This window comes from Passer montanus, unplaced genomic scaffold (assembly GCF_014805655.1).
Source record: "Passer montanus isolate IOZ18808 unplaced genomic scaffold, ASM1480565v1 scaffold60, whole genome shotgun sequence".
Taxonomy (NCBI): Eukaryota; Metazoa; Chordata; class Aves; order Passeriformes; family Passeridae; genus Passer; species Passer montanus.
In genome coordinates this window covers 1,665,327-1,691,845 of record NW_024371038.1, presented here as the reverse complement: position 1 = coordinate 1,691,845, position 26,519 = coordinate 1,665,327, and the positions used below count along the sequence as shown (strand labels likewise).

Sequence of the window (26,519 nt, the reverse complement as noted above, 5' to 3'; positions counted from 1 at the left end):
AACAGTGTCATACATAATTTTGGAAGATACAGTGATGGTGCTCAGTACTGGATACAGTTCTGAACCTACTTTGGAAGGTGCCATTTACAATGACCCATATTCACCATTGGAACAGGGTCTCTCTGTGGTGTGGAAGACACTGAGCTGCATCTGCTTACACCAGTGTATTTATCAATCTCTAAATAGCTGGTTTACTATCAGTGGTTGACTGTGCTTCAAAAGATGCTTACAGGCACATGGTTTTACCACATAAATCACTGTAGCATAAAGGTGGATGTGCTTTACACAGAGTTGGAGCTCCTGCCTTCTTTTCATGCTTACTCATATTAACAGGAATGTGTATGCAAATTTCCTGTCCCCAGCATTTACAATAAATTGCTCTTGGGCACTTGAACTCTTTCCAGCTTGATTTAGAAGTTCAAAAGAAATGTAAATATATCTATTCTCCCCCCTCCACTTTAAAAAAACAACACCCCCCCCCAAAAAAAAAAAAAAAAAAAAAAAAACAACCAAAAAAAAACAGTTGGGAAAAGGGAAGCTGGCTGCTTGGGTAAAAGCTTTAACTCCATATTAGCAAATTTTGAAGGTGATGTGTTTTGATGACAGAGGGTTGTGCTCCCTCACCCTTTTGTATGTGGGTTGTCCTTCAATAGGCCAGAAAAACGCAGATAACATAGATATGAAAAACATAAAACACAGACTGATGATTAAACACATGATGGACTTCCATATGAGGCTCCAGCTGAGATGTATTTTCTCCAATTACAGTGATCATCCCCAAACAATCACCTGGTGTACCTATATATCCTCCAGGCGCAAGCAGTCCTCCTTTTGATTTGGGGTGCCTAATGAGATGGTTTTTTGCAGAACTGCTGCTCTTTGGATGGGTGAATGCTGGTTCTTGGGAGCTATTTTGGGTGTGTTTCTAAGAAGGGATGTGTAAGTAAGGCTGTTATAATGAGTTGTGGCTGGCATGTCCTGCTTAGTAGGGACGATATGTTGGAACAAAGTTGATTCAATGTAAAATAATGTTGGGGTTGTTTCTGTCTTTTTAGGGGGAAAGGGATGTGCTTCATCCTGCAGTTTTTAGTGGTTGGTTGAATTTGCAGTTTATTGAATTAGAATTTAGTAGTTGGTTGGCTGCTACTGCATATGAATGGGGCTTTGAATCTTATTTGGTTCCTCTCTACTCTTTCCTTTCTATAATGCTTCTATATAAATATGATAATGTTATTCTATGATACTTATATATGAATAGCTCAATGCCTCTTTACTTTATGCACAAGTTCTGGGCATGGGCAGCTCTACACCCTGAGCTTCCACCGCTGAAATCACTTGTGCTGCATAACACACACGTACAATTCTATATTATAACTAAATCCTAGCACTCTATCTTGAAACTCATCTCAGATGGGAGGAATCAAGATGTGTCTGTCTCAATCACAGACAATGCTGTAAAAGGATTTTACAGGTTCAGAGCCCAAATTCTCTATCAAGTTCAAAATTTGAACTCCTTCCTACTGAAACTGGTTCTCAATTTTCATGTTTAAAGTGTCTTTACCTCAACTTGCATCATCAAGGGAATTAGTTTAAATGCTTTAAATATTTCTTCAAATACACACCCTCAACAACATTTTTGGGTGCTGAACAGTTCAGGTTGTTGGGAGTTGAGAGTATTCTGTTGTATTAAGGACTTGCTTTGCCATGTTAAAACTATAGAATATGTTTGAGTGAATACAGCATCAGGAAAAAATCTGCTTTTTTTTGCCTTTAAAGGCAAAGTATACAAGGCTTATTTCTGAAAGCTAATATGCAACTCAATTTGACTGCTGATGCAGACTGCAATAATTTTATTAATGAATTTTATTCACTATTCAGATCAAAAGCTCTATACCACTAATTGATAAAACATATTAATGTGCTTTTAGAGCTTTTAACAGAAAAGTAAGGGTCATGTCTAGTTTTAGGGCAGAAACTTTTCCAAGAACAGCTGGTGAGAGTAAGGTATGTTGCACAATATTCCCACCTTGTCTCATGTCATGCCCACTGCAGGGGGGCAGACAGAACAATCTCACCATGGCCTCCTGAGGCAAATCTTTACTTTCTTTCATGCTCTTGCAGGAAGGAAGAAGAACAGGAAGAATAGGAAGCCTTCAATGGTGGCTCATGAGACTTGCCCTACTAAATCTGCAGCAGATGAGTGGCATGGAGGTGCATTAAGGTAATTATGCTCACCTCTGGCAGTATTTACATTCACTGAGCCAGGAATAAAAATATCTCTGTGGTCTCGAAAGGGCAGGGGAAACAGTTAATGATGGGCTGCAAAATAGCAATCTACTAACTCTGCAGTAGCAATATTGTTATTTCCACTCCTTGCTGCTGCAGGGAGAAAAACAAGGCTGGATTTACCTTATCCACCTTTAAATTCATTGCTCAGCAAGCAACATTATTATAGGAAAGTATCTCCACTGTTTTGGCATGGCTGCTAGATTACTTGTTTATTCTGGGAGTATCATTTTGGGGACATGAGAAAGAAGGACTGTGGTCTTTGGAGGAAGCAGAACTCTGAGGGAAGGGGAGTGAGCCTTTCAGGAGGAGGTGAAGCACCATAGAAGAGAACAGAAGGTCTGAAGTGCAATTCAACTGTGTGCTTCCATCTCTCTTTTTCCAGCCTGCTTTTTCACATCTAACCAGTTTAGAAATGCTTTGGAAGACAAATATGTTTGGTGTGTCACTTATTGTTCACTGCTAGTTTTAGATTCACTCCTGGAACAGGGGCAAGCCCAGGTTTTGCAACAAATGGGTGAACTGCGCAAGAGTTCCTCTTTCATCCAAACTATTTCTGTCAAACATGGCAAACTACATGTTTGAGAGCTGCATAGTGCAGGCTTTTATGTAGAAGAAGAAAGCTTTCTCAACTCTGATGCTCACACTAGCTTTGTCAGCCTGCACCTGATAAAGGAGGAAAATTATAAATAGCCACAATACCTATTTTCTCACTGAGTCAGCCTTGCCTGGTCTGTAAGTATCAATAGGGCTGCACACAGGGTTCCTTTGTAGCTTCATGTAGCAGCTGCTCTGCAATGGATTTTCATTGAGCAGTGGTCATGCAGGGAGGGTGTTTGGAGCCTGGCAGATGTGTGGGTGCTGACAGGACTGTGCTGGGGGCCACTGCCCCACTGCTGCCCCCACAGCTGCACACTGCTCAGCAGCAACCCTGGCAGAACTGCTACTTCACAAATTCCTCTTCTGCCATGAAACACCGGGTAATCTGATAATAATTGTTATTGCAGTGAACTTTAGGCCAGTGATCCCCCTTTTCCTGCTCAAACTCTGGAATGAACTCGGGGAAGCCTTGTAGACTGAAGCCTGGAAGCCGTCTGGGATGTCCTCACTGTAAGCTCCTGGGAATATGACCTTTCAGCCTTACAGAAACCCCTGATCACACTATCTAAATTCAGAAGGTGTTTCTTCCTGCCCCCCAGCCCTTGCTGAGGGCACTTGGGTGAAGACATGCCCCAAGCAAAAAATATGGGGATGCTTGGAGGGAGGGAATGTGTCACTTGTGTAATGGGGGCATTGCAGGTGCAAGGCTGCTTCATGATCTCTGGGCACACGTGTTCCCTCCTTCCTTCTATAAATGGTTCCCTCCCTGATTAGTGGTCTGTCTTTACTGCTTCTGCTTCAATCGCCTAATTTAGAGCAGGGCTACAAATTTGCATCTCTACAGCCAGCTCAATGTCCTTAATTATATGTGTCTTTTTATGTCTAAGGAAAATTTCAGGTTTGAAAATGGATGGAGAGAGAAAAGGTTTCTATCTTTGTAGCACTATGCATTCTTTCCCATGTACTATTTCCTGTAAAGACATCTGGGGCTGATTCTTGTTTATGGTAAAGCTGCTTTACATGAATGCAAAAAGGAATTTGAAGCTTGAGTGGTGGTGTTTTCTACTAAAGCAATGCTGGGGGACTGGCAGAAATGGAAACCCTTCAGAGTACCAATGTCTGAGTGCAATGGCCCTGCTCTGAGGTGTAGTCCCTGGAGCTATCTCCATCCTCCCCATCTGGGATGCTTCTCATGGAAATTATGTTTATAATAGTGAAGGACACATATAGTTTATCCTGATTTTGAGAGGGATAAAAGGGGAGAGTCTCCTCAAAAGCACAAACCAGTAGAAAATAATTAATTTAAGGGGTTTATCTGTTTTCAATTACAATGTTTGCTATTACAAACTTCCTATTGTAGCTGGCCCTTTGAGCAGTCTTTCACCATCAAAGGTCACCAGCCAAACTGTTAATTTCCAGAATGTTTGTAATACTTGCCCATTCTGATAAGCTTCCTACAAAAAAGAGTTCAACCTTGTCCAGAGTTAAGAGGAAACATGACAAAGCTTGTACAGCTTTCCTTGTGTAAGCTGTTTTTAATGCATCAACCACAGTCTCTTCCATTTCCTCTTGTAAAACAAGGCTGGGAAAGTCATCAGGGAGATGCATTAATTCATTTCAAAAAGGTTGTTGAATCAGGATGGAAAATGAGATGGAAAATGAATTAATGCTGGTTTTTACTATGCAGTATCTTGGGAGATGGCTCCTTTGCTTTGTCACCAGTTCAGTTCTGTCCCAAGCCAGACATCAGAAATTTAATATGCTATGTAGGTATCAACTGTTTTTCTTGGATCATTTAATACCCTTCTATTATGGACATAATATCTTAGAAAATTATGAAAAGTACCTGCTGTTAAATGAAAATGCCAGATGTAAAGAATTTTTCTTCATTTATAAATGTTTTGTCAGGAGCAGCAATTCCTCCTTCAATTATTCTTGTTACCGTCAGTTGTTGGCTGAGGAAGTGTTACTGAGTAAGTCTGTCACATGTCTTGTTATTAGATGAGCTATAAAAAGCCAACACCAAAATGAAGACAATTTTCAGGGAATTTAGCAGATCTGGTTCTATTCTTCTCATTAGTGTAAGTCTAGGATAACATCATGAAAATTGGCACAGTTAGTGGAGCACAAATTTAAGTGAGGACAGAATTGATTGATTGTACATGAGAAATATAAGCAGTTGACCTGAGCAGTGACTGCATTATCAATTATATTTGCCTTTGACTCTGCTGTCCAAAGGAAACATTGTCCACTGAACGAGCCCTGCACACCTGTCTGCAGTGTCTGAAGTGTCTTTGCCATCAGGACTGATGCTCTTGTAGAGCCTGTGTGCAGACTCCATTGCAGTGAGGTTTGAAACTAGCAGTAAAAATGGGCTTCAGCACAGTTTCTTGGTGCTTGCATTGGTCAGATCACATGGAGAATGTGTTGGGGAGGATAAAGCAGCCCTTCAGGGTGACTTGTGGCACTGAATTTAAAGAACTGCTGTCCTGGTGGTGGTGTTGATCTCCTGACAGGATTCAGCTGAGACTGGCATTGGAAACCCCCATCAAATCTGTCTCACCCCCACCAGCCCATAACACAGAAAGGTATGCCAGCTTGTCACCCCAAGTTTTCTCATTCCCACTATTACATCAGCCTGAAACACCTCTAGATCTTTAAAGACACAGTTATTTTGAGTTTTGTGGAGTTTTCTTTGTGCTTTTTTTCCATAAGCAGCTTTAATGTTCAGTGAAGGGTAGATGTGAGATGAGAAGTGGTTCTGTGAGATGTTCCCAAAGAAGCTTTCTAAGCAGCATCTTTGTGCTATGTCCCCCCCATGGTTTCTTAGAGTGTTTTTTCATATTCCTGTCACAGGCATACAAATATCTCACTAAAATTATCTGTGACTCTTCTTGCTCTGGAATGTGTTCTACTTTAGATGATGTTGTGTAGTGGCGTGGATGTTGATAACATATTGGCATCTATTGCTTCAGTCATGATGGCACAAAGGAAAGCAGGTGCCTACTTGGTTTTATTGAGGCTGAATCCAAAACACAAGAGGAAAGCACTGAACCTTCACTCTCCTCATGGGCCTTTGCTGCCCATTGTAAATATTTCACTTGAAACTGGTAGAGTTGAGATATCCCTGTGAGATGCCTCTGTGGAAAACAAGTTAAAATCTGCCTCTTTGAGAAGAATACCATAGGCTGCAACATCTTCCTTACGTATTTGTAAATTTAAAAAAAATAGGTTGCTTTTAGCAAGTAGCAATTCTATAAAAAAGAGGTGTACTTTCTCAGCTTGATTAAACTTCAAGTAAAACAGGATAAAGACTTTCAGGCTTGGTGTTTACAAGGAGCTGGAGCAACAGCATGCAGCATTTTGCTGTCAGTTAAGGATGCTGAAATACTGTATGCTGTGTGAAACAAGGACTCGTGAATATATCATTTTTAGGCAAAAAATAAGGTTTCTTAACCACTCTTCTTGAAGATAAGACATGCAAAGTATGAGCTATACTTCTGAATATCATTCCAGAGCATGGCTTCACTTGTTCTACTGAGAGACTAAAATTAATCTCTTGCAATGTACTTATTTGTAAGTACTTATTTTACTCCTTTACATATGAACCAGTATCTAACTTGTGTGGTGGAAAACTTCTAAGTTATTTGCTATTCCTCACTGTGAATTCCTACTGTAGTACATTTAGGAATCCACAATTGCAATGTAAATGAAGACTGAAAATTTGACAAAGGGAAGCAGACCAAAAGTCCTGGTGTGAGATGTCATTACCTGCTGCTGGGAAAGCAATTCAAGACTTCCATACAATTATTGATAACATTTCCTGAGGTCAATTATGCTGTCAGCAAACAATATAGAACTAATTTAACAAATGTGAGAACATCTTGGAAAAAAAGATAAAAACCAAAACACACTAGTACAAGGGCAGGATAAAGCTATTTTATCATCTGTCATGAGAATCAGCAATGGAGAGAGCTGCTTCTAACACTCTGAAAGCATTTTGTGTAGCTATAACCCAGCTGGCTGAATTGCTCTAAATATGCTCAGTGGGGGAAGGGCAAGATTTTTTCCCCTAGTATGACAGGTGAAGAAAAAGTTTTAAAAATTATGTCGTAGTTCCCTTTGAGTTAGCTGTGTCATGCTTTGACCTCTGAATGACACTGGTTTGCATGTCTGTGCAATAAATTTTAATAAAATTATAGTACCAAAAATTCTTTTTTACTTTCTATTTTAAATCCCTATATGTAGTGCTATAATACTAGGCTATACAGCATAGTATTTATTGATGAAACCTTATTACAGATGGGTGTGCAACAGAGGGAGGGGGAAAAATCAGCATGGAAAATAAGTCCATGCTTATATACAGCCAAGAGGTAAAATACTGGTTTGTTTTGCCAAGGAAACCTTTGCTGATTATGCTGAAATCTTCTGTGAGAGGTTGTCAAAATGCTTCAATAAGGTTATTGCCTGAGGACCACAAAAGTTACAAACAGAGCCATGTACAAGACACAGCTCTGTGGCTCACTGTTGGGAGTGCAGCTGATTACCTCTGGCTCCCTGATTACCTCTGTGTGTGTTCCTCCCCCCACAGGGAAGCTCAGCCAAACAGGGTACCAAACACTGCCTGCAGCTTCACAGGGCACAAACAGAGAGGAAAAGAGCAGGAAAAGGAGCAAGGCACGTGCAGAAATGAGATACAAAAGAATGGGGTTCCCTGGGGATCTTGGGACAAGGTCAGGAGGTACAGCTGAGTTAAATAGGGAAACTAAGTACCTTCCATAGTAGATTGTTCCTGGTTTTGTTTTAAAATTGGGCAGGAATGTTATCAGAGTGTAGTATGCTGCTGTTTGCCAAACTTTTGGATGTGTGATATGGCAGATGATAGCAAGCCTGTGCTGTGAACTCTCATGTGGTGTTGGAAATGTCAATCCACATAAATGACAACTAAAAAAGTCACTAACATAGCTGGTATTGTTTGGGAGCATAATATCTTGAGATTTGACATATTTACAAGACAAGCTGCCAGGGCTGCTTCAAGGGCTGAGTGTGCCTCTGCAAAAGGGCCATTTCTGAGAGCAATAAGGGATCTCAGTGGCCCAAGAAGCCATTCAGTTTGAGGTGATCACCATACATTATGACAAACAACGGCATCTGTGATGTTTTGCATGTATTTAATACTCTGTTTAGGAATTACCAAGTGGTGCTGGAGGATAACAGGATGATGTACTCCCCTGACCTGAGTTGCTTCCTTCTTCATCCACCTCCTCAGCCTGTGGCTAGAAAGTGCTGCAGGCTCCTCTTTGTATCATGCACTGAGACCCTTGGTAAAACAAAATGGTTTAAATTACTCCATTGAGGGTTTGTTCTGTATCATGTTTTTTCTGAGAAACATGAGGTGAGAGGATTAATTAATATTTTAGGCTATAGGAAGTAAATCAAGGAGGTGTGTGTATGGAGTGGGTAAGTCCAGGGTTGCTGCTGTTTAATGGGCTGCAGTCACATATCACACCATGAGTACATGTAATTGTCTCCCAAACTGAATCCTTAAAGGTTCCCTTGTTACACATTACTTCTCCAAACAAGCTACAGAAACGTAATGTGGTATTAGCAAAGCAGATGACTCATTCTGATATGCTACTTAAAACATGCCAAGGACATCAGCTACAGCTCAGCCAAAAGCTCCCTGTCTGAAATAAACATTGATCTGATGGAGTCCTGCATTAATTTTTAAAACATAACAGCAGGGGGCAAGGGGGGACAGGGTTTTTCACTGAGACCTAGCTGCTTACACAATAGAAGTGAGGTATATTTTCAGTGCTTACTGGGTTTTTTTCCTAAATAATTCTCCCCAGAAACTGTGATTGCAATGGCAAAGTTCTGAAGAATTCTAAGGTTTTTAAAGCTTGTATTTCAGAATAATTCAGTTTTCAATAAATAGTCTGGAAAATGCATCCTGCATTGCACATCGTGCATAAGACTGCAGAAATGTATTTTTAGGGTCGTGAGCTAAATTAACATCTGGCTCGATGGATATTTCAGATGTATTACATGCATTTGGCCTGAATGTAGCTCACTGCTTATTTTTTTCACTTCAGATTGTGCAGTGGCATTCATCCTATATGCTTATAGCATGCAACCTATCCCTAACATCTGAGTAAATGTTGGATTTTCAATTATCTGGCATATTTATAAATTCTCCACATTTTTTATTACTTTGCTTACAGCTAATTATTCTGGATACAGCACAGTCTATTTATATGCTTTGTAAACACTCCCTCTTCCAAATGCCTTGTGGTATCATTTTCTTCAGCGTCTTTATGGAAGACTGTCAAAATGAGGGAAGCAGCTGAACTGGAGAGACGTAGGAAAATAATGGAAAATAAATCCCCTGACATCAACAAGGAAGCAACAAGGAAGTCAGTCCTAGCAATTATTTCCCTGATAACTATTCTGCTAAATTTCTTTACAGATCTGGAGTAACATGTTACTTGCTGCTATGCAAAATGATGACTAGATTTTTTTTCCCTGTCAGACTTCTAAGTGAAATAATTCTTTCAGAGATGGTGACCCCCACCACCTCCTTGGGCACTTTATTCCAATGCCTAGCAACTCTCAATGAAAAACTTTATTCTAATATCCAATTTGAACTTCTCCCAGTGCCACTTAAGGCAATTTCCCTTTATCTTTTCACTTGGGACACAGTAGAAGACCATGACCACCTCATGACATTTTCCTTCCAGGCAGTTGTAGAGAGCAGTGAGGTTCTCCCTGAACCTCCTTTTCTCCAGCTTAAACACCCCCAGCTTCCCCCCTGCTCCTCATGACCCCTGTGCTTCAGGCCCTTCCCCAGCTCCACGGCTCTTCTCTGAAAGACTCCAGCCCCTCGATGTCTGTCTTGAAGTGAGGGGCCCAAAACTGGACACTTTGGTGCCACTTGGATTCTTCTTGGTGATGGTCTGACAGCAGGGATCAGACTTCCAGTGCTCTTGCTGGCACCAGCATTTCCTCAAAAGTATCATGAGGATAACAAAATGATCTTCTCAATGCATGTTCTCATTTCTTTGGATTAACACATCATCTCCAGTTCCATGTGCAGGACAAGAGTGTTTTTGCCTGGCAGTAACTAGCACATGTCATTTCTTCCAGCAATCCACATGAAGCCCAAAAGTAAGTCTTACTCCTGAACTTGTTAAACCAAAGGTATTCAAAATCGTTTCCATCCTCCAAATAGAGACAAAGAGCTGGTGCTGGCTGTCAGAGGCACTTGTGAAATGCTCTCCTTCCATGACACAACATAAAACCCTTGGGTGCATTTGACAGTTTACTGGCATTTTGCTAAAGTAAACTGGACCTGGGATAGATGATATTTCTGAAAATGAATGTCATGTTCATATAAAGAAGTGTCATTGAAATATCCAGATGGATTTAAGAGAGGCTTTTATTTATTTATTGTTACTTTTGTTAAAAAAATTTAACACCTTTTGATTGCCATTCTTTGTTCAGGAGTCTGCTTTAACAAATATGGTTGTTTAGACTCTATGAACACTCCAAATGAAATGACCCAAAGACTAGAGTAAATGACAAAAACCCCAAAACCCCCCAAAAAAACCAAACAAGCAAAAACACTTGCAAAACTACTATTGATTAGAAAATTATTTCCTTAAGCCTGGGGTCACTACAAGAACGGTGAAAATATTACAAAAACACTTAGTGATATTTGCCCAACTTAATGTGTATTTATATAAATTCTGAGATGCAAAAATATTAATTTTGTTGAGAATTTTAATTAAAATCCTTTTTTTTCCCAACAGGTAAATAAGAATGCTGTTACATTTGCATACATAACATTCAATCATTGCAAGCGTGCTATTAGGAGAGAATATTTATCTTTTGAAAAGGGCAGTCAGCTTACACATGTTGGCTGACCACTTTAAAGCTGAACATCTGATAACCATACATGCTGTTTTTCATAGGCACATTCTATTGCCATAAGTACTCAAGATAAAAAGGCAATCCCCAAACAACAACACAGAAAAATAATAAACTGTAGAATTTTTGATTTTTTTTTCCTCTTACGGGTTTTAGAGATGTCTACATTTTGACATGCATGAATGGCTGTCTAGGCTGGATAGTTCAGAAAACTTCAAGCAGCCCCAGTAGTTTCTGAAGAGATGTAAAGAGTATACTGTGCCCGTGGTGGAAAATGGAGGCTGAGCTGAGGTTTGGCATCTCCTGCTCCCCTGCAAACAGCTGGAGCAGCAGTGGTGGTGCAGCAGATGGCTGGGCCAGCCCGGTGTCTCTTGCTGTGCCATTGCAGCCCACACGGGCTGGAGCCTTTCAAAGAGCAGCAGCTCAGCTGTGTCCAGGAGAGGTGCTGCAGGTTTCCCCCCTGTACTTCCAGGATGACCTAAGGTGTAACGCCCACCTGGAGGACCTGGAGCACCAGAAGAAGGTTGGTGGCCAGTGAAAAGTAATCCAGGGTCCTGTAAGGACTCCAGTGTGCAATTTGAATTTGCAAACAAAAATTAATGCCGGTTCTTTGACAAGCTCCGAACTTCTCAGCTTTGAAGAAGTTAATTCATTAAACTGTTGCATGTGTGTTTGGGTCAACATGATGCAGTTACTCATCTGTTGTTCAACTTTTGATTATGTCTAAGCCAACACTGGATAACTAAGCAACCATGAGGTTTTTATGGCTCTCTGTAATAAGAATAATCCAGGCACATCTGGCTTAATTAACTTCTTTGATCCCAGCAAAAAAATAAGTCTCATCTCTCTGATGTATTAATATTTTTTCTAATTTTTCATTTTAAAGTGAGTGTTTATAGGAGGTGTTTATTCAGTTTCTTGCATGACATGAGTGGGAGGAGCAGGGGGAAGAGTTATCTGAAGTAATTGTGCGCCTGGTGAAAGTCTTAGTCCTTTACTTTCTTGCAAGAGTAGTTCTTCCTCACATGTCAATTTTAAAAGACTGAGGAACACAATCAAAACTTCATCTCTAAAAATAAAGTGATGAAACAGCCTATTAAAAATACTATGCTATATTGGTGGTACAGCTGTAAGGGATTTATGAAAATTAATTATATAACTATTGTAAAAATATCAGCATTGAAGTTAGTGCCAATGTATTTTGGTCTTGGATTCCACATTTTCGTCTGTCTGGTATTTTCAGAAAAAGCAATCAACCTAAAATTTTTCTCTATAGATTTTTTTTTCCTGACATTATACATGGCTGATCTAAAATTCTTGATTTGAAAGTTAAATGTTCCTCATACAAAAATACCATGTTGTTATTGACATTTTGTATTTTTGGCTTTCTTAAATCCAGAGATTCCGAGAAACCAGACAACAGTAAGTCACATTTTTTTCCTTTATTGGGAGTGAAAGAGTACTGAAGATGTCCAATGATCACTTACTCATGTGAGAGACAACAGAAGTGGGAAGTACAATTTCTGTTTTCATTGATAATGGTAATGCCTGTCTGGAAATAGCCTGGGAACTCCTGCTTTATTGAATGTAATCAGCAATTGTTGTCAGCCTTAAATTACTCCATTGTTCCACATGATTTAGGTAGGCTGTGTGTTAAAAGACACAGGATATTTAAAAACTACTAGAGAGAATTGGTGGGAAGCTGGAGGAAATTTTCTGACACATCAGAGCAATCATTTATTGTTAATGGTTGAGCCAACTAGGTGAAATTGGTCGAATTATTTATGTCTTGCAATTAAATGTCTTACTTCCAGAAGATGGAGTTCAAACTCTTCATGGTATGATGATATTCCTCAGTTTCAAAGTTCGAGCATGGGAAATGGACTTATAGTTGTCTCAAACAATTATATTTTGTATCATTTTGAAGGTCCTAAACAGGAGTCTTGCAGAATTTTCTGCTTTTATAATTAGTGAGAAAATTCTGATAAGATTTCTAATGTGGGAACAAGCCTTCTTATTCCAAGGCAGAGATTTAACATGGTGTTAGCCACCAAGCATAAGTATCTCACTTCTCATCAGGTGAGAAGGCTCCTGCAAACACCCCTTGCAGTTGCCAGAAGCTAATTTTGCAGAAGCAAGCTAGCATTGTACTTTTAATTATTGCAGAAGGAACACATATTGTTGGCTGCAGGGCAGCAGTGTGGAGCTACAGATCTGGAAGCAGAGATGATCAGGAAATTATTCTAGGACTGATGAACTGCAGAATGAAGCATCTCTCACAGTTGCTGACAAAAGGAAGGGAATGTCTTCAAAAAGCACTGGCCTAATGCAGGGCCCTCCGTGGCTTGGGAATGAAATAGTTCTCAGATGACTGTGCTGCTTCTTCCAGATGTGTGAGCAATTTTTAGTGCTGATGAGATTTTGCTAGCCAGCTAAGAGCATAGGAGTGTGGCTGCTTTAACTTCAAATGGGCTCTGTTTTTATACTGCAGAGAATGGTTTTCAGGAATACCTGTAGATTTTAGTGTGCAGAAAGATGACTTATATGATGTCTCAAAGGGTTTTTTGACCCATCCTTCCAGTGTGAAAGGGTGCTATAGTGCACTACCAAGCAGCTTAAGTGTCCTTGGCTGCTGTAAGCTTGTGGGCTTTTTACCTCAGCCAAATACAGATTTTATCCTTTTGCAAATGTAGTCTTTTACTTCTTTTTAGTGATGGATACAGCAAGATTTATACCATGACCAAGAAAACCAGGACCCTTTGGGGAAGGCTGCTGCTATGGAGGAGACTTTGGGGAGACAAGCTGAGGAAGCCCTGATGCAGGGCCCCTGTCAAGGTTCCTGAATGTCCATGTCAGGAGGTCAGAGCCACCATACTGGTGGGGGAATGCTCCTTTCACACACCCACTGAAGCCCATCTTGCTCTGTGTGTCTCAGCACAACCCAGCAGCGATGGCAGGAATCAGACTCTTAGTTGTGTTTATGGACTTTGCCTAGGAGGAGTTTTTCAGTTCAATGAGTATCCCAGAAAATACCTCATGTCTCATACATCTTAGTGCCTGTAGGAGTGGGTGTCTCCACTTCCTGCCTGGATGGCAAAACACTCCATCGATGATGGGATAAAGATTAACCAAAAATGACAGTCACTGGGTTTTCTCTAACTCCTCCTGGTTTTAGACTTACTGGTTGTTCTGAGGCTCCAGAGACCCTCTTTAACATGGAAATTTCCTGTGCTTCTCTCTTGGCAGTTTGGCCTATTTGGTAATTAGAGTCTTCTCATTTGGTGAGCTGTTCCCATGGTCCCCTAGTTACACTCATTCTTGCTCTTGTACTTTGTGGTCCCTTATTACTTTCCTAATAACTGCTTCTGAGGCTCCTCTCTTCCTTTAATGTTTCTTGTGTGTTTGGCTAGGCTCTCTGCATTCTTGGTATGGCATACTATGTGCCATCACTGGAGCAAGCCTTTCAGAGGCTGAGTGTGTGGTTATTCCTCTAGCAGGCTTTGCCTCAGTTGCCTGTTTGAGCTCTCTCCACGTGAGTTTTTATTCTGCTCCATGGTGGGTTTCTGCTATAGCAGTGACTTTCCAAAATGGATAATACCTGGACTTGTAAACAATGCAAGTATCTTGGCTTCAGTGAGACACCTTTCAGTTGGAGCTGCTGGAGTCTTGTGGTCTGGAGTCTCTACCCTGTCTTGTGGTTCCCTAAGCCTCTCTTCTGTTTCTTGCTCCTGGCTGAATATATTCCCTTGTTTGCTTTAACTAAGTGTCTTAAGGAATCTCACTAGTCTATATAGTTATTTGTGGCTTGGCACTTTTGTCAGTCCCAACTCTACCATGCCAGCCTCTGGTCCCCTGTACCCACAGCACCTCTCCTTTCCTCTCTCAGCTCCTTCCTGTCACAGGTTTTTGTGTGTTGGTCTTGTAAGGCAGGAAAATCCTCTCCACTCCAGATGCTTCAGAATGTAAATTGATGTTAATTTTCTCTTTAGTTTCTTGGTAGGAAATTAGAAGGGATAGGATTAATCCAAATAGTCATCAGCTGTTCTCTTTAAAGGCATTTCCAGATTTTTGGCATGTTCAAAACTCTCAGAAGGTAACAGGCATAACTAGAGAGAGAAGACAAATGATCGTCATAACAATTTCTTTCATTTTCTACAAAGAATAGGTAAGTCTAATGGTTTCAGACCTAGAGTCCTCCTTTTTTCAACCTTAGCCAATTGTTGTCAAAGACATGCTGTAATCCTTTCCATTTCTTGTATTTCTCAATCACATTTGATAACTTAGTAACTTTCTTTAACCAGAGCAATGTGTTAAACTTTTTTTTGGCTGCCACACAGTATTCTAAACAATTTTGCTGAACTAGGTTCCAGCAGTTTTGGTATGTAGCCTAACACCATATATTGTGGTGTGCAGAGAAAATCAGTTCTCCAAAAGGAGCTCAATAGCAGCATGAACCTTTTGCCAAAAATTCCCAATTTTGGGACAGTACCAGGAAACTTGTGTGGGTCCCATTTTGCTCCTACTCAATTCAAAGGCAAAGTCCTCCCAGTTGCAGAGGGATAAAGTTCAGGCTCCAGCACTCAGTCCTCACATTCCCATTTCACACATTTTCCTCCAAATTCTTTTTTTCCTTTATTTTTAGGCTCTGGAAAAACCCTTGCGCTTTCCCGTACATTTTCTGCAAGGTGAATCATAGATAGGAACCTTTCCCTCATCTCTCACACTGTTTAAGAGTAGCTCCTGTTTTGTGCCCCAAAGCACAGCTGGAACTCAGCAGCTGTAATCTGGAGTGACAGATGAGCAAGTCAGATCATGAAAGGAGGAAAAAGCTGCTGAAAAAGGAGCAAAAAAACAGAAGGAAATCTTGTAATCGTATCGGAAAGGCAAGGAGTGATATCTCGGAAGAATTAATTTTGTATTTCAGTAATCCCTGAGTTTACTTGGAAAGATGATAAACTGGGGATAGGCTGTGAACAAGCAGGAGACAGCAGATGTGGAAAGATGGGATCTTGGGACATTTGCCATAGGAAATGAAACCTCCACCATCACTATGTTGCAATAAGTGCTAATAGGTCTGGAGCTTGACCATGTCTTAGGTGTGTGTAAGTATACAGACTGCTAAATATAGCTCTGGAAATAAACACATGTAATCTGAGAGCTTTAAACATAGTTAGTTTTCTTATTAGACTTTAAGAACACTTGGAAGAAGCAAGGATAATAATAGAACTAGTACTGATTTTTGCTATGAAGCTTAGAAGAGAAGCAGCTCTGCAGGGTCCTATTATGGAAGGAAAGCAACTGAGGTGCAGAATAGCATCAGCCACTTCCCAAAAAAGATCTTCCAGGCAGAGGGACACAGGGAAGGGGAGAAGGAGCATGCCTGGCACATTCCTGGCCCATTTGTGGATACATGATTCAGAAATGTGTGAGCTGTGTGCAGTGAGGCAATGGAAGGGCACAGGTAGCCCTTCTCCTGGCCTGTGCCTCCCCATGGCCAAAGAACCTGTCCAAGCAGCCAAAAGGCTGTGATCAACCCCAGCAGGGGCTGCAACAAGGACACGAGGAGCAAAGAGTCAACAAGAAGTCAAGAGTCCTACTTTGAGAAATTAATTGGGTAGTTTTGAATATAGAAAACTGGACATCCAATGCTAATTTTTAAACTTTATACTGTCTTTAGTAAGTGCATAATCAGGGTCAGCAAGTTTCATTGTGTGTGTGCAGCTGGCAAGAATCTCAAATGGCACCTTTTGCAGTGCAAATGCTGCTAGAAAGGGAGATCTCTGCACAAAATGTCCCCAGCCCATCTCACCATGTGCTGCAGGATGGCTCCTGTACTTGCAGATTTGCATTGCAACAAGGACAGGATTCATCCAGGGTCACTCTCAGGGAAGAATTCTCTCCATGATATCTGATAATATCTATCTCCATAGTATCTAATGCTGATGCTAAAAAGTTAAGAAAACAACTATTTGTCTACTTCATACAAGACATGTTATGTAAGAGATTGATAGATTTCAGGGAAGGGCACCAAACCCAACCGGTAATGTTTGTGTGGTAGTAATGCTGACAACCAAAACCTAATAAAATACAACACTTCTGTTGTAGGAAGCCATTAAAGTGTGATTTAAAAAAGAAAAGTTGACAAATACTTTATTGCTGAAATGTCCAATATCTGCCTGGGCAGGTACCATGCTCTCTCCAGTGAAAATATACATTTTCATATTTTGCTGTCAGAATGGCCAACATAAGTTTGGCAAGACAAGAAAGTAAAATGCTGTCAGCTTCTCCCTTTGGCTTTCAAAAAATGAAGTAAACAGGAAATCCCATTGTAGTCTATGAGAGTATACAAGTTCAGAATGATTTAAGATATTGAAAATTAATTTGAATTTGAAATCAAACACTCTGCTGTATTGCCTGAAAATAACTTTCCCCCCTCTAACATTGGGTTCCTATCCCCAGTAAAATTCAGCACCATAGGTTTGCTCTTGGTTCCCTCTAAATTCCCTCCCCACGCCCCCATCTTTTTGCCAGTTGCAGCTACCTGGATCACCCAGGGGGCACCCTCAGTGACAACAATATACAGTTTTTATCTTTTACAGCCTTTCTTTTTGTTTTAGTGCTTCCATTATTTTCTGCTGTTTGGGAATATCTTTGGTTTTATTTCATGACATCTTTCTTCAACTTATCTACAACTGGAAGGTATTTGCCTGATGTGAAATCTTCATTCTTGTAGCACCTGGAAAGAGATAAGTATAACCCTAACCCTAACTCACAGCAAACTTCTGAAATCCGTGGAAGTTTTGCCTAAGTAAGGCTGCAGGACTCGACCACGTGTTTGCTGTACAGTGTGTACTGCAGCGTCTGGTATTGTTTAACTCTGCCGTGTTTGTTTTTAGTGACAGTTTGCATAAAGACGTCTTATGGGATAAAGGTACAAATAGGCTTTGTTGTGGGGACAAGGTAAGAAAACTGGAAATTAAAGCGAAAAAGACCTTTGTCTCTCGAGGAAGACACTGAAGGGTGTCATATTTCTTTGGCATTGTAATGCTGCTAAATTACATCTGCTCCTCAAACATTTTTCAGAGGGAGGATTTCTAGACCCAACTCCAATTATCCTGGAAATAGAAAACGTCCAGCGCACTCAGCTTTTTGTGTTTAGCTCATTTCATCAACTCTCCCCGCCCGTCCCCAGATTTCAATTTAACTTGCAGCTTCCTGCCGAGTGTCCCCAGCTGGAGCCCAGCGGCACCGAGGGCTGTTCTGCCGCACGCAGGGCATCACCTGTGCCGGCGCTGCGGCCGCACCTGGGCCGGCCGGGGCCGGGCTCGGCGCCCCCCGGCGCGCCCGCCCCCGCGGGCTGTGCGCGGCCCGGCCGCCCTCGGGCTTGCGCGGAGCGCGGCGGAGACCTCGGGGCGTTCATGGACAGGAGCTGCCCCTGCGGCGGCGCGGCGCTCGGCTTTCCCTCGGATCTCCGCTGCCCGGGCAGATGCATACAAATGCATTTGGGAGCCGAGAGCACAAGGCGAGGACGCGTCTCTCCCGCGGCACAAACGTAAGCGGGAGCCGGCGAGACGGGGCGCACCGCTCCGCCGCCCCGCCGCGGGGCCGGGCAGGGGATGGGGCTGCGGCTCGGCTCCCACCGCGGGCAGGGGGCGGCGAGCCCGGCGGGCAGTGTCCCCAGCGCTGCCTCCGAGCGCCAGCCGTGACCCCGCGGGGTGCCGGCTGCTCGGACGGAGCCCGCCTGGATCGCTGGCTGTTCCTGTCTCTCCTCCGCGCCCCTGGTGTCGTTCTGGATGTGCTCCGTCCCGTCCAGCACCCTCGTGTCTCCTGCCCTCGCCCACACCGGGCAGCCTGGCTCTGGTGTCCCCTGCCCCGTGCCCCTGATCCCCGAGGGGGAGCGAGCATCCCGGGGCCCAGCGTTCCGCAGGAACCGGCAGCTCCCGCGCCCCTTTGGTACCTAGCTAGTAAAACGCGGCAAACAAGCAAAAGCATGTAGAATTTCAGCTAAAGAGCTAAGGCTGCTCTCTTAGTACCAGAGACAGCCAGATGAGCTGCTCTGTATTGCATGTTTTTGCAATTGGCAGAGGTATTTCTAGTGCATCCTCGCCTGTGATGCAAAGGTAGAGCTCTGCTCTCTACACAGTACCTAAAAGCAGCCTCGGTAAATGACTGAATTTATAGTTATAACGATATTGGAGAGATTACTTGTATGTGTCTCTCTTTGTCAAGGGCTGATTTTGTTCTGACTGTGTCTTAAGTTTACTGAGCGTTCTGAGCAGGACAGAAGAATTTGTTTAGTGTTGTAGTGAGGATTGTGCTGCTAAAGTGTGCCTGATGTATAATCTGGGTGTGCTCGAATGCTTGTGAGCAGTTAAGGGGCTTCCTGAAGGTTGCCTTCCTAGGAAATCTGTTTTTAATGGCTGTGTCTTTGGGACTTCTTCATCAACTGAGTGCAATTTCAAAGAATTTCAAAGGTTTTATTTGAAATCTGTAAAGGAGTATTGCTGATGGAGAAACATAAATTGCATTACAGGAAAGAGGTACAGTAGCAGAGATGCAGTTTACTCAAGTTTAAAATATGAGATAGCTTCAGAATATATCTATATGCTTCTATGATATTTACCTAATTTACTTCTATAGAGAGCAAGCAACCTGGTCACTTGCCTGTATAAAGAACCCAGAATTCCTCACAAAAGGATCAGGTTTCCTTAGCATATGTCAAACCAGTAAATCCCTTGCAACTTCAACCACCTTTTCCTTGAAACACCCTTAGGTCAGGCCTGTATAAGGGTGTCTCTGCAGGTTAAATAAATAAAACAGCTGCATGACTTCTAAATCTCTCACCCCATTTATTGACAGAAGATTTAAACTAAGAGCAGCCTTGTGTCACCCAAGTTGTAGTTCATTTGAAGAATGATCTACAAAATATACAGAGACAAACCCTGTGAAAGAACAGTATTTCACATGAGTAGGAATTCAAGGTATATACTTTTTACTTCATACAGAAAAAAATGGTGTGTGCTATCTGGAGAAGAGAACTAGTGTAAGCAATCAGATTTACTCATAGAACTGTTCTAAAATCACATCTTTTCAATTTTTCTTCTTTCTTTTAGAAATACTAACAGAGTTGACTGTTCTTCTGGATGTGGTAGTTTCTCATTTTAAGCCAGAAGAAGCCCAAAGAATGGGCCACCAGGCAGGGAGTTTCTTCTCCCTCACCCCCAGTCCTGTTGTAGAACTCCTCTTAGGACAATGCTCCTCTACCTCTCACCTCAACTTGTATTTCTCCCATTTTCCATTCATTCAAATTGTGAAATTTGGCAAAGGATTCAGGAGCTTCCCCCCTCAATGGCTAATTGCATGGTGCCATCTGTGACCAAAGGGCATGTGAGTGTCACACCAGAGAGGTTTTGCAGGCTGTTATGTCCCCTCAGACTGTGTTGCTAGTAGGTCTTTTAAATTAGCCAGCAGCACTGGACCTGCTGGCTAATTTAATTATAGTAGCAAAGAAAGTTATATTTCTTTTTACATCTTGAAAGATCAGTTTGAGAGTTGCAGGGCATCTTTGTCCACAAGGTGCTGTGACCTTTCCAAAGCCCTTGTGAAGCCTGATGGACCCAGACTGTGCCATTCTCTCAGCAGTCCCAGACAGATGCAGTGGAGGAGGTGTGTGGGGCAGGTGCTGGTGTTTAAACCATCATCCCTGAGGAGTGCAGGACTGAGTGCACCTGTGGCAGTCACACTGCAGACAGGTTCACTTGTCCTTCCTAGCAGCCAGCTGGTGCTATTGCTTCATTTAAACTTGAGATTTAGGAAACTAGGCTGGAATGAAGAGGATACTGCTGTGCACTGACCAAACCTGAGTTCTGTATGCTGCTGGGTAGTCTTCAGAGGGTGGAATTTTTCATTGTAGCTTGCCACAACTTGCTTTGAAGCTTGTCAGTTTTCTCATCCATCCATCACTCCTAATGCAAAAAAACCTCCATGGATAGTTGCTGTCCAGTCTGTAGGAAGAGGCAAATGGCCATAAGATGTCAAAGATTATCAGGAAGATAAACTCAGTTTTTAGTGGTACAATAGCTCAGTCACATTTGGTAGTGCCTTCCTCCAAAATGATTCACTAGTGACCCTCAGCAAGTATAATAGAGCAAACCAAAAGATAGGAGGAGGGGAAGAAGTTTATGAAATCCCTTGGCTGTGCCCTAAAGCCTAGGTATTGGAACAGCTTCAGGTGTGGTGTTAAATGGGGAAAAATAGCCACATTTGGGTCAGCTGAAGTCTTCCATGCCACATGATTCTGCGTTTTTCTGTTGGTGTGTCCTAACATCTCCAGGAGCTGTGGACTCAGCTGAGACAAGGAGCCAAGCTCCATGCAGCTGTGGCAGATGATGGGTCAAGCCACATGCACATTATGCCTGGTGTGTGCCTGGAGCCTGGTGTCTCAGTGGCTGTGCTGGTGTGAGAGTGAAGACTGGGAACTGACTGTTCTGCAAATGTACAGAATGGTGATCTCAACCAGGAGGGAGGGTTTGCATGGATTAGGTTGCACATGGTTTCATTTACAAAAAATTTTGCTTGTGAAAAAAGATAGAAGGAAGTCTCACTTTTCTCACGCATTAGAGGACCCCCAGCCCTCTGGTTGTCTCTGGTCCCTGTTTTTTCTCTTAGTTGATAACTCATCTGTTCTTGACATTAGCTGGAGAGCACTGTGTAAGCCAGACGTTTGTCTTTACTTCTCACTAAATGTTTCTGTATATTCAGTTACATCTGTGTGATTTACAGCCCTGGGAACATGTTGTGATTTCTTGTTTTCCTACAATGTTTGCTGGGAAGTGACAGAGGCAGGTACCTGACAGACACAGCTTTGTACCTGGCTGATGTAGCAGAAGAGGCTGTTGTAATTATTGGAGGAGTCATCTTTAAATTTTGGGCTCTGGGGTTCTTTGAGCATCCTTATTTTGTAGCTAGCTAAAATGTTTAGTGTGATTTTTAATGGCAAATCCATTTTGCACCTTTGAAAATAATAAGGGTGAAATAAAGGGTTGTCCAGCATTTTAACTGATGCAGTGCAATGCATGGACTTTGTTTCTGGCAGAGCTCTCTCCTGTCACTGATCAAAAGATGACACATTGTGTGGTGCAGAAACTTTGAACTTGAATTCTGGGCTTTAGAACTCTGAAAAAATGAGCTGAGTGTACTGTAGTGGATGAGCTGCTTGGACAACAGTTGGTCTTAGGTCTTTTTTAGGAGTGGCAGAACTGCTCCAGTAGACATTTCATGGCTGTAGCAGGAGAAAGCTTGAAGGGAGGAATAGCTAGGGGTTGTAGTGGTGGTTAATTAAAGAACATGCCCCTACAAGCATGTTGGGATGTGTAAGGCATAGTTTCCACCTTTTCCTCCCTCTGTGATCAGAGCTAAAGCACTGATGCATGTTTTTGAATATCCTATATGTTCTGTGTATTTTCTTCTGAAGGACAGGATGTATCTACCATTTTACAGTTGCACAGGTGACTATTGCGCCTTATTGTTCCTTAAATTAATAATTTGTTCTGTTTGCCAAAATTTAAGCTCTCTCAATATACAAATCCACTTGATAAAGCCAGGCTATTGCTCTGTGGTTTTCATGTACTTGGATGTTTCTGAAATGTTTGAATTCCAAACCCTTTAAAGAATTAGTAAGACTTTTTACTAAATACTGCTCTGTGTGTGTGTATGCACATGTACTTATAGATCTTTCTGTTTAAATCGTATGTTCCTGTAAAGAGTGTGATAGTGTTTTCTTCCTACTTTTTTTTTTCATGTGAAAATCTGATTAATTAGCTGGCAAAAATTAGGTGACCTGAAGTTATATATGTTTAGTTGCAACTTTGTTACTTTCAAATAGACTTGAATCCAGATGCTCAAGTGCTCTCTGACCAGGTCCAGGAAACTTTTTTAGTCACTCTAGCATTCCATATTATGAAAAATTGCTGAGGTTACAAACATTAATGAGCAAGAGCTTGAGTGTGAGTTGATTAGTGTCAGAACTATATTTCTGATATTTTTGAAATATTTGTTCTTAGAACTGAGTAGATAGAGGTTACTATAATTGTTACATGCATCTGTGCCTGGTTGTCTGACATTAACAGACAATATATTCTCATTTATTAGAAGATTCAGTCACTGATAAGAGAGTGATTAGATATTAATCTGGCTAAAACAATAATTAAGAAACAGCAAACAATCTGTTCTTAATCACAGTAAAAATGTAGTCTGTACAACATTCAACACTCCTAAAGTGAATTTTGAGCACATAATCTAGATAAATCTTATATATGTTTGTTGGAAAAACTGGAACACCAGTGTGCTATCAACATTATTTTCGTACTAAATCCAAAACACAACACTCCACCAGCTACTGGAAAAATTATCTCCCTGGCTGAAACCAGGGCAGTGAGCCTATGGTAGCTATCAGTATGACACTCTTCTAACTGAGCATGGACTTGTAAGCTGAAATTTAATGGAATTTTTTTTTTTTTTTACTTTGTGAAGAGCATGACTTGCTTGTAGCATGATAAAATTTTATAATACAAGAACCAAAGTTTGACACAACATTTTCACTTATGGGATGATGATGTGATCTAGTGAGAAGACTGATAGGACATCAAAAGTATCTAAAGTACCTAATGATCTCTACAGGAATTAACTTGTCATTTATTTTATTATTTTTTTATGGCAACATTTTTTTTCTTTCCAGGAAGAAATTTACTACATGGCGGCATTCATATTTGAAAGCTGCTGCAAGAAAATATAAAGCAGATGCAGTCATTTTATTAATAAAAACCAGTGTAAAATATATGTGCTATATCTAAGGGTGTACACAACCTCAATCTTTGTGTGAAGCACCTTCTCAGTATCAGTGGAAAGTTGTACACTGTGATGGCTTTGATTCAGGACTTGCTGAAGTCAGTGGTGTTCTGCCATTTGGATCTTGAATCAGGTTTCTAATTCCTTGGAGTTCTGAAACTGTACATATTTTCTCACATGTTTTTTCCCTTTCTTTCCCTTTTAGGAAAGCTCTCCTTTTCATTGCAACATGTATAGCTGTGGGTGTCGCACAAGTATCCAAACAAGGTGAGAATGCTTTGTTTATAATAGGACATTTATTTAATATGTTAGTAGATGAAAAGAGTAAATGGCTGCTGTTACTTGTGACCTTGGGTTCAGTTCATTCATTCATGTGACTTAAATAAAATACCAATTACAGCATAATGAGAGCAAAAGTTTAAAGCACCATTTGGAAAAGATGACCTTTCAAAAATTGCTCAGATTTTCTGTCTATGAAATTGCTTACATATTTAAGCAAGCTCTTAATAAAAAAGAAGCCTTGTACAGTGAAAAGGCTTTGATTGTGTCTTCTCTGCATGTGGGTGTCCTTGGGGGTGGCAAGCTATGACTGAGTTACCTTTCCACTTAAGGCAGGCAAACCATGGTGCATAATACAGGCTGGCATCGCTAGAGCAAAATGTGAAATTTGGTATTTATTTGGCCTTGCATTCAGATGCAGATGTTGTGAGGAAATAGGATTGTCTTGTTTTTAGTTTATTTTTTAATCTGCCAGCTGTTATAACAGCACCAGATGTGCAGCTTGCTCTGGAGACTGTTGTGGGAACGATAGCGTCCTGAAGTGGTGGAGGCCAACATGCCACTTAGTCACTTCTTATTTGCCATGAGAGTGGCAGCATCAGTTCTCCCCCATGGTCCTCTGCTGTGCAGGTGAAGCCTGAAGCAGGTCATCCTTGGCTGGTGAGTGTGTAACTAACTGCAAATACTCATCTGAATGCAAACAGATGGGTTGCGTGGTTAAGGCAAGACTCATTCCTGATAATGTTTTGCTAGAGCCCTTTGGGATATCTCAGCAGCCTCTCACCATTATTCTCACCAATGTGTTTTTCCTGCTTGTCATTCCCAGAGATTGGCAAAGCTTGGTTTTTCCTTCACTTGGGGATTTTTTGTTTTGCTCCCCCCAGCTTTGCCTTTGTAGTTTTGCCCTCCAGTGTTGCCCATTGCTTGCCTGGTAAGGTTGGTTGTTGATTTTTCACATCCAGCTCAATGGGGGCCATATGCTTTTGTGATGATGGGATTTTCCAGGATTTTTATAATAGCTGAGCCAAGTTCTCACTGGAGGAGGGGCAGCACTGTTAGATGTGTGTGGCCTGCAGGGATGGAAAGGGAAGAGGCAGTTTTAGGGAGGCAGTTTACAGTTTCCTGGTGTAGCGGGAGCAGGTGGCGGATGCCAGAGACAGCTGTGGGGTGACAATTTGAGTGTCTTCATCCCTCCAGCCCACCCTCCTCCTCTGCAAAGAAATAAACCTTTTCTCTCACTCCTCATGTCTCTCAGTCTGGAAATTGCTTTTACTGGCCCTGCAGGCGAGGACTGTGAGGGCTGCAGGGCTGGGGGTGAGCAATACAGGGGAGCAGGTGGAGACTGAGTCTTACCTGCCTCTTGGCTGAGAATGCCTCCCTGCAGAGAGCTTTGCAGAAATAGGGTAAAGGCTCCAGTCTCAACATGCTTATATTGCATTATTTTTTATTTTGTTACCAACAGATGAAGGAGTTTCATTTTTTTTTGTATTATTATTTTGTTGTTGTTTTTACTGTTATTCAACAGCATTTCTAGGTAGCCATATGAGAAACTTTACTGAATGGAAACTCTTTTCCATCCTTGATGCACAAGTGCCATACATGACTTTATTTTCTTTAAATGCTTGCTTGGGATCAAAATGATGCATTGAACCTTGATGCAACTTTCTTCCCATGAGTGAATTGGGTTCCTCTTGTGCTTTATTTAGGCAGCGTGTAAACAAAGTTGGAAAAAGCAGTTCAGAGAAGGAAACCTCCTCAGAAAAAACAGTGCATTTCAAGTATAACCTTCAGTTTCAGTATGTAAGCTGCAGAGCTGCATTATTACATTTGTGGTGCTTAGTGTTTGTCCGGGAACAGGACTGCATGCCCATTAGCAACATGTTAACACCTTGGTTTTTAGACTTCCTTGGTGTTGCAGCGGACCATCCAAGTGTGGGGACACAAGGCTTGACTCCATTTTTCTCAGAAAGCTGATTTATTATGTTATAGTAAAATACTACATTAAAACTATACTAAAAGAACAGAGAGAGAAGAAAGATCAGACGGCTACAAAGAACAAGAACAGAATAGAATGCATAACAAAATCCTGTGACTGCTCACAGCCTTGGCACAGGTGGCTGTGATTGGTCACTAGTTGAAAACAATCCACATGGACCAATGGAAGATGCACCTGTGGCACTCCACAGCAGCAGATAGTTATTGTTTACATTTCTTTCCTGAGGCTCTCAGCTCCTCAGGACGGGAAAAATCCTAGGAAAGGATTTTTCATAAAATATCATGGCTACACCTTGGCAGTTGTATTTTGAAAAAAGAATATTCTGCCAAACACGAAGATGCTAGCTAATTAATGTGCCTTCTCTCCTGAGTTCTGCATGCTTTACCTGGGAAGATACACATTGTTCAGTTTGGTATGCTGCTATAAACTATGTTCAGTGAAGTATGTGTAAAGATACAGTCTCAGACTCTAGAAATAATACTTTGAGTGGGGCTCAAGGATGCCCAGAATTAATGTGTCTTGCTGGTTTTCCTATGCCAGTAATCTGATCTGGCACCCAGGAGAGCATTTGTTGCAGCCAGGT

The 26,519-nt window shown here is 41.5% G+C and overlaps 1 protein-coding gene across 5 annotated transcripts in view; it reads left to right on the top strand.

The window, feature by feature from the left end:
* Positions 1 to 846: 846 nt before the first annotated feature.
* Positions 847 to 26,519, top strand: part of COL24A1 (collagen type XXIV alpha 1 chain) — a 134,247-nt gene continuing 108,574 nt past the window's right edge. For 4 of the 5 annotated variants that reach the window (XR_005629612.1, XM_039727205.1, XM_039727203.1 and 1 more), the window contains exons 1-2: positions 18,201 to 18,367; positions 23,867 to 23,928. Coding sequence is in view for 4 of the 5 variants with exons in the window: in XM_039727205.1 (XP_039583139.1) it covers positions 18,234 to 18,367; positions 23,867 to 23,928 (196 nt within the window). In the remaining variant the exon portion in view is untranslated. Of the gene's footprint in view, positions 940 to 2,121; positions 2,222 to 18,200; positions 18,368 to 23,866; positions 23,929 to 26,519 lie in introns of those variants that run through there. The other variant, XM_039727204.1, reaches the window with a different exon arrangement.